This window comes from Juglans microcarpa x Juglans regia, chromosome 3S (assembly GCF_004785595.1).
Source record: "Juglans microcarpa x Juglans regia isolate MS1-56 chromosome 3S, Jm3101_v1.0, whole genome shotgun sequence".
In the NCBI taxonomy this organism is placed as follows: domain Eukaryota; kingdom Viridiplantae; phylum Streptophyta; class Magnoliopsida; order Fagales; family Juglandaceae; genus Juglans; species Juglans microcarpa x Juglans regia.
The window spans coordinates 23660716-23672308 of record NC_054599.1 but is presented as its reverse complement, the minus strand read 5'-3'; the positions used below and the strand labels follow the sequence as shown (position 1 = coordinate 23672308).

Below are 11593 nucleotides of genomic sequence, written 5' to 3'. Positions count from 1 at the left end.
GGGTATTTATGATGAAGGTTGAGCCACAGAGAGAGAGACAGAGAGAGAGAGGGAGAGAGATCATGTGGAGTGTGGGAGCAAAGGACAGACCACGGGTGTTTTGGGGGTATGTGTAGTATAGGTTGCAAGGACAGGGTGGGAGCCAAGCCCATTGGTTTTACTCTTTATGTGTTGGTCCTCCTGCTGACAACATGGACCCCAAAGTAGTTGTAAATTTATGATTCTCGAGGTTCTTTTCCACAAATTGATATTAGAAAAAGATTCCCTCACAATTCTCCTACGTCTATTTTATAATTTTATTTAAAATTTAAGAATTTTTTTTAATGAATTAACATGATTGTATTGATTAATTACAAAATGAGTAGTAAAGTAGTTATAAAAAAGTTGTAGGTTGTGTTTGGATAGTCACGTCACTAATATTTAATATTTTATTATTATTTTTTATTATTATTTAATATTTTATTATTATTTTTTCATTACTATTTACAGATCATTTGAGATGAACTCATTACCCAAATGTAGTCTTAGTATATATGTTTGCAGTTTGCACTCCAATAGAGTTTTGTTTGGTTCACTTTGTTCTATCTAATATCTCTTTATATTTTGAATAAATTGAAATGTGTGATGGAAAGTTTTGGAGAAATAATCTAATATCTGTAGGTGAAATAATCCATTAATTTTAATTTTAGAGAAATGCTATTGAATTTCTTCATTTGTAATTTGATGTTAAAGCAGTTGATATATGGAGCTACTTAAACTATACAACTGCATTAGTCACTGTGATTAAAAAGTAAAAAATATAAAAGAACTAAGTAGCATTGCTTGTAATTTTATGTGATTTGTTGAGGAAAGGACTACAGAATTCGATGACGGGCGAAGGTCTCCACTCTTAACTGAAAGTATATCTTCCCTATATTTTAATGTTCTACTTAAAATAATTAGATTATACTAATTCTCTCTCTGTCTCTCTACCTGAAATCGCTTACAATAATTTGTTCTCTTCAGTACAGTCCCATTGATGCTTGGCTTTTTCCAATTGTTGGCTTGTTATTAAAATATTATTTTTTAATATTATTATTATTTTAAGATTTAAAAAATTAAATTATTTATTATATTTTATGTAAAAACTTAATAAAATTATAAAACCGTTTCGGGATATACAAAACGGAGCCTAAAACCATGAGCAAGTCTGCCAAAAAAAACTGTGCAAGTCACTGCAACCTTTGCAGCTTTTGAACTCTCTTTAAACCCTAAATGGTCACACTTCCTGAGAAAGTTGAAGCAAAGCCCAAAAGTCTGATTTTTATTTTTTTTCTACTTGCATGATTGCTATATTTTCATACTCTCAAGTTGCTTATTCACGTATTTTCCAGAATCCTAACTTGTTTCTCTTTTGGACCCAAGAGAGCTGCACTGCCTTTTGTGGAGTAAAGATGGCTATTTGATTCATACCCATTTACGGGATCCCCACAACCAAATGGGTGTAGAGATTAAAAAGACTGCTACTATGAATGACTTCTTGCCAGTCGTCAAAGAACCTATTCTAGAGGCACATAATTCAACAAGTTATTATTATTATTATTATTATCACAACTTCAGGAGATGGAGAAAGCAAAGGTGAATTTATAACATAGAAAGGCAATGGTTCGTTTGTTAAATTCCCAAACAAAATATCTAATTTCCTATAATTGCAATGTTTGGAACTAGAAGAAAAAAGCTTCTCCAGAACAAGGGGCTGCTTCTCATGTGGTCCAGCTGATACCATCACCACTCTTTATAGAGGAGTTGTAATCAGACATAAATCTACTCCAAATGTGCACCACTAAAACCTTTCTACTTCCTAGCTTAATTGGCTCCATTAAGCAAAGTTCTCCCCTCCATGTTCTAAGGCTCAGAAAGAGATTATTTCCCTTTCCTATTTGTCTTTTTTTTTCTCAAGCCCTCAAGAATCATTTACAGTACACACCATCCCTGACATGCACATAAGCCCTACAAGCCCATCAGAAAATACGTCCTTAATCGGTACCTTAACTCCAAGTCTAAAAAAATCTTCATCAGCTGAAAGACCGACGTATTTTCTATACTCTAACCACAAATAAATTACATAAAAATAATTTTACAAATTAATGTAGTATGATGTGATTCATTAGATAATAAAATTCATTTTATTATAAAAAAGATCTAAGGATCACATGAAACTACATCAACTTGTGAATTTATTGTCCACTAATTATAGAAGTAATCATATGTAAATGAGGATTAGACTGGAACTGGAGAACCTGAAAAGTACAATAAATAATTTTGTGTACGTTGCTGTCCTTGGAAGCAACTCTCCCATGTTCTGTGAATGAGATTGGTCCGGAGGGAGAGAGAGAGAGAAAGAGAGAGAGAGAGAGAGAGAGAGAGAGGATAATAAACAGGAGGGGGACTAGAAAGGCCCACCATTCTCACCTAAATCATGCAGTTACTTGCAGAGCCTATAGACTACACGATTTTCTTTAAGGTTGATGGTGACTCTACCTTTGGGTTTTACACATGACGGCCATGTTACTCTTGCCCCAAACAAAAGAGTTGCGAAAACGATTGTGTGCGCCTAAATAATTCACAAAAACTTGTAATTTGCGGGCGTTCCTCTCTATGAATCCTTCAATTCTGTGAAAACTTCTTTCCTGAGTTATTTTGTCCTCTACTACTATTGAAAGAATCTGTCCTCTATGAGATCATGATATTAAAAAATGACTAGACGAGATGGTATTATCTCTCTCTAAATTTTCTGAGCGTCGATAGAATCAGAGAATATAAGATTTATGCAATGATATCATGAGGGTGTACATAAGAAACACCATTCACACCCCCGTGGGTTGTAAAGAACGAAGAGTCTGGATTTCAATGATGGAACTCGGTGATGATGGCAAAAATAGCCCTACTCATTAGAATGGAAAACGAGGGAAAGAGATCCCAGAGTGGGCTTCAAGGGAAATGGTCAAAAGAAAAAAGGCAATAGCAGGTGTGCATGACATATAACACAAATAGCTAGACGGGCAAGTCTGCAAATACCAATCATTACATTAGAACCTTGAGTCTAAGAAGCCTAGAATCAGATAAGGTTATGCAATAATAGAGAAGGAATTTAAGAGGATTTATGAGAGTTGAGGATAGGCTCAAACCTGGTATGTGACAAACCAAGATGTGAGCGATAATGGAAATAAAGTGCACTGACAAGAACAACAAATGCAGGCCCTTCCGAAAGCTATTGGGAATGGTCCCAATTCCTAATACACCGTTTATGAGCATCAAAAGGACTAATGGAAGTACTTCAGGAGGGCCCTCAGCTTTAGCCTTTAATTGACATGTACTGCATAATTCATCAAGGGAAATTGGAAGGAAAATTTAACTAACCAGGGTTAAGTTAGGCGCATATTTAGAGAAGACAAGAAGCATAGATTACATAATTATTACAGAGCTGTGATATTAAAAATGATACACACTTTAGAAGAAGATATTAGCAACATACAGAGTTTTAAGGAGCAGTTTCCAGCCTTTCCACTCACCAGGCCCCATCTTGCAGACAAACCTTATGGAGAAAGATGATGCATATTAAACAAAGCTTTCACTCAACAGGTTAACTAGACATTGGTCTTCTTGACTCATCTGTTAAACAGAAAAGGCTAAATCCCTTGCAAGCATCCTTGAGCCCAACAAATTATGAAACAGTACCTTCTGGAATAACCTCATATGTCTTTTGTTCTAATGATCAAATAAGCCCCATATAGAAGATGGGCTCCTTCACTAGGAGATTATATTTTCTATAATCATACTCGACTTTCTGTGCATGAACAGACTCGTTATGTTTTATCAATTTCCCCTTAATAGTATGGGAAATGCATTCATTTTCATTTGCCTCACTCAACATGATTTATCACAAATGCTATATTGGAGAGAAAAAAAAATCAACCAGACCACATGCTTTTATTTCGTGCATTTATGATAAATGCTTTCATTTCTTTTGTTGATTTAATGATATATATATATATATATATATGTTTTCCTCCTCATTTATAGTTTTTTTTAAATATCTATAAGTGAGACAGTCAAAATATTCTCCACAGCTGAGGAGATGCACATCACTGTTGCAAATAGGGCAACAGGCGTATAAGATGCAAAAACCAATTTGAAGTTGAATCCCACAGAATCTGCATGAATAAGGTAATATTTACGAGTCAGAGATTGTTTTCAACTGTTGATGCTGCCCATCTATCATGCTTATTTGTCTCCTGAGTTTAGCAAGATGAGCTTGTACCTAAAACAATCAGAGCAAAAACAAATGGTCAAAACCTTGGCTTCTACATTTTTCCCAAAAAATAAAAAAATGTATCTAAATTAAGATATGTCAATGAAAAACTGTCAATGACAAACTTGCCTAAAACAACATAATGTGCTTTCCACGCTAAAACAATACATACACACGTTCAGATTCTTCCATATCTCTATAAACACAAAGCCACCCCACTATCAACTCTGAAAATTTGGATATAAAACCCATTCAGACAAAATTCTGATCCTAGTTTAGACAATAAGGTCTAAGCGAGCTATTAAGTAGCCCACTTGAGATGCAGAACTCCATGACATGTTAATCAATACAAATGTGAGGGTTCTTAGAAAATGATGTCCAACATGATATGTCAATAATGAGCATACGTACCCATAAAAGCAATTGAATTGGGAAGAGAAATAAAGCACTATCTTTACCGACTCTACACATACTGATATAGAGCTAAGTCAAGGAGGTTGGTTTAATACACCAAATCGAAGAGGCGAAATTGGCAAAAACATGTAGCCCCAGCTATTTGACATTAAGCACCAATCCTATTCTTCCATTCCATTCACACTATGTGAATAAATCTGAGTATATGGCCTCAACCATTTCTCGTCTTTAGAATTCAATAACTTTTCCATTCTTCTGAGGCTCAGAAATGTCTTTAAATGTATAGATAAGTATTTTTCTCTCTTCTTTATTTTACATTAAGAAATTTGGAGGGGGAGCTTAAATAAGGCTTACATGTTTTGGGGCCTTTTACAAAAGGAACACGTACAGATAGGGGTAATATATCATTATGCTATAGTGATTCAGCAGTCAGTCAATGAGTGTTCCATAACTTGGATCCCTGACAAGTTTTGAATCATTAGAACTGTGGAACTATATATATATATATATATATATATATTTGTTTTGTTAAGTTGAACTGTGGAACTATATTTCCACTCCATTGTTTGTGAGAACACTGTTTTAAGGACCTGCGCATCACAAAAATGACCAGATGAAATGCCTACAGTTCAAGTTAGCCTACTACTGGATTATGAGCCTTTATTGAATGGTTTTCATTCAATTGCATGACAATGATGCTAACCATAAAGAACTGTTATGATTTTAGCAAGATGTTGTGATGTTAAAAACAAAGTTCAATCATTTTGCCTATAAAAAATATACAGCTCAATCATTCCTTTTCTATGGAAGGAAACTTTAATATTTGATCTACCCAACGTATACTGGTCTTTTCCACCACAAACTCCAAAATTAGTCAAAAGTAACCTAATTTGTAAACACCAGAAACCAAGATTTTCCTTCTAGTGGAGGCCTGGTTTGGGGAGGAGGGGGGTGAAGACATAACTTAGTTCCATCCTGGTACCCACTTAAGAAATGCAACTGGAAGACAAGCAATACAGCAAATATAGCATGCACCTATCATATATGACAAAAGAGAAGAAGAGACTCTTTAGATTGTAGAACAAAGTCCCCTGATTAGGTAACCAAGTTTATTTTAGCGGGCAGAAAGATAAGAAAAGGGTTCTTTCAAGACAGTATCTTAACAGAACATAAACATGCAGAAAGGATGGTACCAGCACTGAAACATGCAATGCATGACATATGGATTCAGATTCCATACAAAGAGAATAGACATTTATGGTTAATGACTTGGATCATCTAGTCTCCAACAAGAATGGTTGCATCACAGACAGCACACATGCTTTCAATGAAGCAAGGGCGTATATACTCTTAATTGGATGGAAGAACCATGGATAATATCCAAGACTCTCACTAATAATAAATGAAAAGCATTCATGCTTACCTGCTGACGAGCTGCTGCAAGTTGTAATAGCTCATCTGCTTCTGAGAAATTCATGAACCACTGACTCAAGGGGTGGTCTTTAGTGTCACCTCTCTTCTTTCTATTTGCATCCTCAAATGGTACTACAAAAAATTTTAAAAGGAATATTGACTAGTAGAAAGGATGGTCGAGACAAATTACAGACAGAGTAGGAAACAAACCAGGAGGCGGCAAAGTGAATCCAGTGTGTAATCTGGGCACATTTACAGCTGGATGATTCTGCACACGGACTAAAAAGCCTTCTGAAGGTTCAGGGAACGCGATCTCATCAAAACATTCCACAACAACAGGCTTTTTACTGGACATGGGTCCAGATTCATCCTCTGGGTACAACTTCAAATGATGATATCTGTGAATGGAGAAATGCTAAACTTACAATAAATTTCACTGTAAAAACCTTACAAACTCCATATAATATGCGACACATCACTAGTCTAATAAATATTAGTTTGACTTAGTTTTCTATTTTGAATTTTGATTGGTGACATAAAGCCTATGTAGTAAAATTTGTAGTACCTCTAGCATTACTTATGTGAATATAATAAATAATATGATGTAAGCTGAATAATTTATATGATCCTTACGCATTTTTCCTTCCTCATTTATTTCAGTATCTTGTATATTTCACTCAAGCCTTCTTTTGAACACACAAACGATCAAAACATATAGTTGAGGGGTTACACTTGGCACAAAATACATTCTAAAACTCAGTCAACTTAGTTTGGCCTCTTTAGCCAGGTTGATTGGTTCCAATCAAAGTTTTTGGAGATGACCGAATAATATGTTGGGTGAACAAAAACATGAAAATCAAATGATAAAAAATTTTAATTCAAATTACTTTCGTTAAACCCGATCCAACATAACCTGTCAGAGGGTGATTCTTGATCTATATCAATCCTATAATACAGGAATCCGGTGGTTGTTGACCAGGTCAGATTTTGGAATTTGGAACCGTGTATGAGTTGTTTCAAACTTAATTTTGTATTATTATTTGATGGACGAGCATGGTATGGATATTTGATCTATCCTCCAAAACACATGCTGCTCAAATACATTTTGGGCCGAATAATGCCAATAACCAAATAAATCAGAACAAGAAACCTATTAAAAAAATCAGAAAAAGAAACAAGCTAAAAAAAAAGAACTTACAAGGTCAATGGCTTATCACAGAGATCGCTATGGAAGTAGAGAGTAATGGCGATTTCGAATTCTCCCCACCCAGCTTCTGATAACTCAAATGGCGGCGACTCTACAACCCTTGTGGGGTTCTTGAAACTGGAATGCAACTGAAAAACAGCACGTTTTATCACCACCCCTATATCCTCATTCGTCGCCCCACGAACATACACAGTCCACTTGTGTGACTGGTACCTTATGAAAATTAAACAATACAAAGAACAAACATTTTATTCAGTATGTAAAGCAAGCTATTCGAGGAGCCATAAAAGCTACCAAAACAAACACCTAAACGGTACTTACTCGCTTGCCTTCTTACCAAGCCAGAATGAGACGTTACCATACACGATGGGAATACTTATTTCAACGTCTTTGAGTTTTTTATTCAACATCTACAAGAAAATCCATTAACAATGGTACACTAAATAAAACATTCTGTAAAGATATAATAGAAAGTTTAAAACAATAGTCTCAAAGAGTGATATTCAAAAACGGTTTTTGGATTCTCGGAAAGCGTTATCATGTCAATAACATGATGGGCAATCATTGAATCGTTCATTTGATTTTAACGCAACTTATGAAAACACGAATGGTAGTTTATTGAAGTAAAGCAAAACTGAAAACAAGTTATTTGCATTGAGATTCAAGAAGGTTTTCATAAAACAGTTTGAGCTTCTCGGTAACACTGTTTTGGCAATGTGGATAATGCGTAAGCATCCAAATTCGAATCAAACAAAGAAAGGGGTACCCTCTTGTCACTGTCTTCGGATTTGACCATTTTGATTTTGGTGCGCTGTGATTTGGGCTCACTTGTAGCCGGTTGATCTTGACCGACCTGTTTGGAAGACGAACTGTTGATCATATCTTCAAACGCGCTCCTCTTCCTCCTATTAGGGATCAGACTGGAATGCACGAGTTGGGTTTTCTACGACATATTAGTGTATGTTCTCGATGTCAATAGGGTCTCTAGAATGATTGCCTACGGCGAGATTTGCATGTGTATCGGTGAGCTCACCTTCACCATACCGAATAGTTCCCTGTTTCATTTACCGTTAAAATGATGTGCATGACCCAAATCTATATTTGTGGGTGGTTTTGCAGTGATGCCCTTATGCTTGGGATAGTTTTGGTTTTCAGCCCGAATTTCCTAAAACAAGTACCAAGATCAGACCTTCTCCATATTCTCCTCATTTATACCCTCTGCTCAGCCACAAGGTTTTATTTTCTACTCATATTCATGCTTTGGAAACTGAGAAGCGAGGTCGACTGCATGAAAGAGGGAGTTGTTTGTCCCTCGGTTTCGTACACTTGAGGATCGAGTTTAATATTGAGATTTAGTACTTTCCTTTGATAGTTATATTTGAGATTAAATACTTGGTTTTGCCACTTTGTTCAACGAGAAATGATATTTGCAAATGCATAAGTATCGCACAATCTCTGTGAAAAAAATGAATAGATACAGACCTCACATGAAAAAAATTAAATTTTTTAATAGTGACTCACACTCTTTTTCAAAACGATTGTGTGGCATTTATACACTCTACGACTGTATGTAGCATTACTCTTGTTCAACTGGGTCCAATTGTGTGAACCATCATTGCGTCCTCCTGAAGATGTTACTGTTAGATCAGATATAAAAGTTGCCCTGCTCAAAACATGAATCAGATGACAAATAAAAGGACCATGGGTGTTCTATAGAGCCCAAGACTGACTATACTTCAATCATCCTTACAAGGAAATTGTTATTGAAAGTTCCTTAAAAACTGAGAGTGATAAGATTCTCTCCATTTCACGTGAATTGAAAATTAAGGAAACATGAATGCCTGTAGCACACCCGAATGTAAAAAGGAAATCCAAGGAAGAAGAATGAAGAAGATTGAAAGAGGAAAAACAAAGCTCTTTTAACATTCCAAATGATAGTCCTTACAAACTACTGCCCCAGAACGTATACTTTAGGCACCCATAATCGGAAAGCAACAATCAGGGCCATGGGCCAGTTCGAAAATAAAGAAAGACTAGAGTAGATAATTAAGCAGAAAGCACATGGGTTTCTAAATCACCACTCCGGCCAACTAGGACAAATTTAATAAATCCAATGTACCAAAAGATTAGCCGGAGGCCCATCAAGCCCGGCCCAAGTTAATTGGGTTTGTTACAATGCCCGTTACCACAATTCACCAAATTGAGGTGTTTCCCTTTCATCCAAGTAATAGGAACTCATACACAACTAATAATACAATCACCGATGCAAAGCCCCATAGTATGACTGGGGGTCACCCAACCACTTGCAAAAACAGAGATCCCAGATGAAACTTTGACTGATGCATTTCGTTTTCCAGATGAGAGATGCTAACCTGCTTGCAGGGATTGCAGCCTTGGGTCTTTGGGTAGACCAAGTGTATTTTGAAGGTTCTGGTTTCAGCCGGGATTTAGCTTCACTTTTGTTCTTGTTCTTGACTAATAGTCCATAAGCTTGTCAACTTCAGACCTCAGACCTCAGACCCCTTTCTTTCTTTATAAGTAACTTCTGAACTTCAGACTTGGAGATTCCATTACAAACATTTTAATTACAAGCTTCATATATAACATTACCCAACGTAGATTTCCATCTCCCTTCTTGTCACTTCCTGTTTCAACTTCTATTAAATGCTTCCATTTAATCACTTGCATCATCAGAACTTGAGTTTACAGGCCATTAGAGGTAGCTTTAGATTTAGAGTCGAGACATCTGATAAAGCAAAACCTCAGATGTTGTACATATTCCTCTTTCAGAGCTACGTGACCTCAATCCAACTACATCCAATCTCTTTCTTTAACCCTCTCTCTTTCATCAATAACCTCAACTTCTCAATCTCATTCCACATACCAAATTTTGCATATAAATTTGATAATATAACATATACCCCCACATTCTGTGGATCCAATTCAAGTGCCTTTTGAGCAGCCAACTTGCCCAACTCTATATTTCCACAATCCTGGCAGGCGCTAAGCAAAGCACCCCACATGGAAACGCTGCAACTGCCATGCCCTTTATAAAGAGTCCCATTCACCAGCTTCCATGCCCTATCTAACTGACCAGCCCTACAAAGCAAGTCAATCAGACAACTGTAGTGCTCTTGGCCAGGGAACAACCCGAAGTCACGAGTCATTGATTCGAAAAACTTGACCCCAAGGTTCACTTGGCCAGTGTGACCACAAGCAGAAAGGACTGTCACAAATGCCACCTCATCTGGTTTAATCCCTTCCTTTAACATTTCTTGGTATAATTGAACAACTTCTTCAAAGTATCCGTTTCTACCATACACACCAAGCATTGAAGTCCATAAAACAACATCCCCTTGACACTCTCCTCTTCTAACCCCTGCCAAATTAAAGACTTTCCAAGCCTTCCCAACTACGCCACACTTTCCATACATTTCAATCAACGAACTCTTCAGAAACACATCTTTTTCCACATCATATAGCGTACGGATCAAATGAGCATGCACCTGGATCCCGACTTTAATAGCAGATAGCCCAGCACACGCATGCAATATTGCTGACAATGTGAAGTGATCATAATCCAAATTCAATGCAGGCATCTTAAGAACCAGTTCAAGTCCCTCAAGCCACATCTTAGCCTCACCATAACCTGATAGAAGTGCATTAGCACACACCGTGTTTTTTGCAGGAATTTCATCAAACATCGCTTCTGCATCCTCGATAACCAACAACTTTGCGTACAAATCGATTAGAGCGCTTCCTACGAATACACTAGATGACCAACCTGATTTGGCCACAAGGGCATGCACCTGCTGACCGAATCTAACATTTCTGATAGATGACGAAGCTGCTAAAGAGCTACACAATGTGTAAGTATCCATAGGCACCCCATTGATGTGCATGAAAGAAAAGGTTTTTAGGGCGTTAAATGCCAACCCATTTCGGTTAAAGTCGGATAATATTATATTGAAGGGTAGTGGGTTCCCCGGGTTCATGCACTTCAAGAAATTTTGAAGGTTGTCTTTGTGACATGAGGCGTATGAGCGGATGAGTTCAGCAAGAAAATTAAGGGAGCTAAACAGCAAGCCTGTTCTGAGTAGGTGAGCGTGGAGCTTCTTGATGGGTCCAAGATTTTTCCATTGGGAACAGTGGTTTAAGAAGCCAGTGATAGAATCCAAGCTTGGTGCTTTGCGTAAGCTGCATTGGTTGGACATAGAAATTTGAAGCAATGAGGTTTCGGTGTTACCGTGTTACCTTATTAGGCATAC

At 36.9% G+C, this 11593-nt stretch overlaps 2 protein-coding genes across 3 annotated transcripts; both read right to left on the bottom strand.

Moving 5' to 3' along the window:
- Positions 1-3941: 3941 nt before the first annotated feature.
- On the bottom strand, positions 3942-8405 carry LOC121257240 (transcription initiation factor TFIID subunit 14b-like). Of its 2 annotated transcripts, none has more exons than XM_041158187.1 (6): positions 8092-8405; positions 7647-7735; positions 7317-7538; positions 6329-6516; positions 6129-6250; positions 3942-4300 (listed from the first exon to the last, which is right to left on the bottom strand). In XM_041158187.1, exons 1-6 carry the CDS (start codon positions 8203-8205, stop codon positions 4214-4216), a joined length of 822 nt encoding a protein of 273 aa, XP_041014121.1. In that variant the 5' UTR covers positions 8206-8405; the 3' UTR covers positions 3942-4213. The 2 variants fall into 2 exon arrangements, with proteins under 2 accessions (XP_041014121.1, XP_041014120.1); XM_041158186.1 differs by lacking the exon at positions 3942-4300 and adding an exon at positions 4439-4518.
- A 959-nt stretch (positions 8406-9364) lies between these two features.
- On the bottom strand, positions 9365-11593 carry LOC121257239 (pentatricopeptide repeat-containing protein At2g13600-like). The gene has a single exon (XM_041158185.1). The coding sequence runs from the start codon at positions 11537-11539 to the stop codon at positions 10118-10120; it is 1422 nt and encodes a 473-aa protein (XP_041014119.1). The 5' UTR covers positions 11540-11593; the 3' UTR covers positions 9365-10117.

Bases quoted from the DNA above. Each gene is read 5' to 3' on its own strand.
- LOC121257240 (XM_041158187.1), bottom strand. From the start codon at position 8,205: ATGATCAACAGTTCGTCTTCCAAACAGGTCGGTCAAGATCAACCGGCT. The intron at 6,251-6,328 runs GTTTGTTTCCTA...AATTTTTTGTAG, and splicing joins ATTCACTTTGCCGCCTCCTG to TACCATTTGAGGATGCAAAT. The intron at 4,301-6,128 runs GTAAGCATGAAT...TGATTGTTTTAG, and splicing joins TTGCAGCAGCTCGTCAGCAG to GTACAAGCTCATCTTGCTAA.
- LOC121257239 (XM_041158185.1), bottom strand. From the start codon at position 11,539: ATGTCCAACCAATGCAGCTTACGCAAAGCACCAAGCTTGGATTCTATC.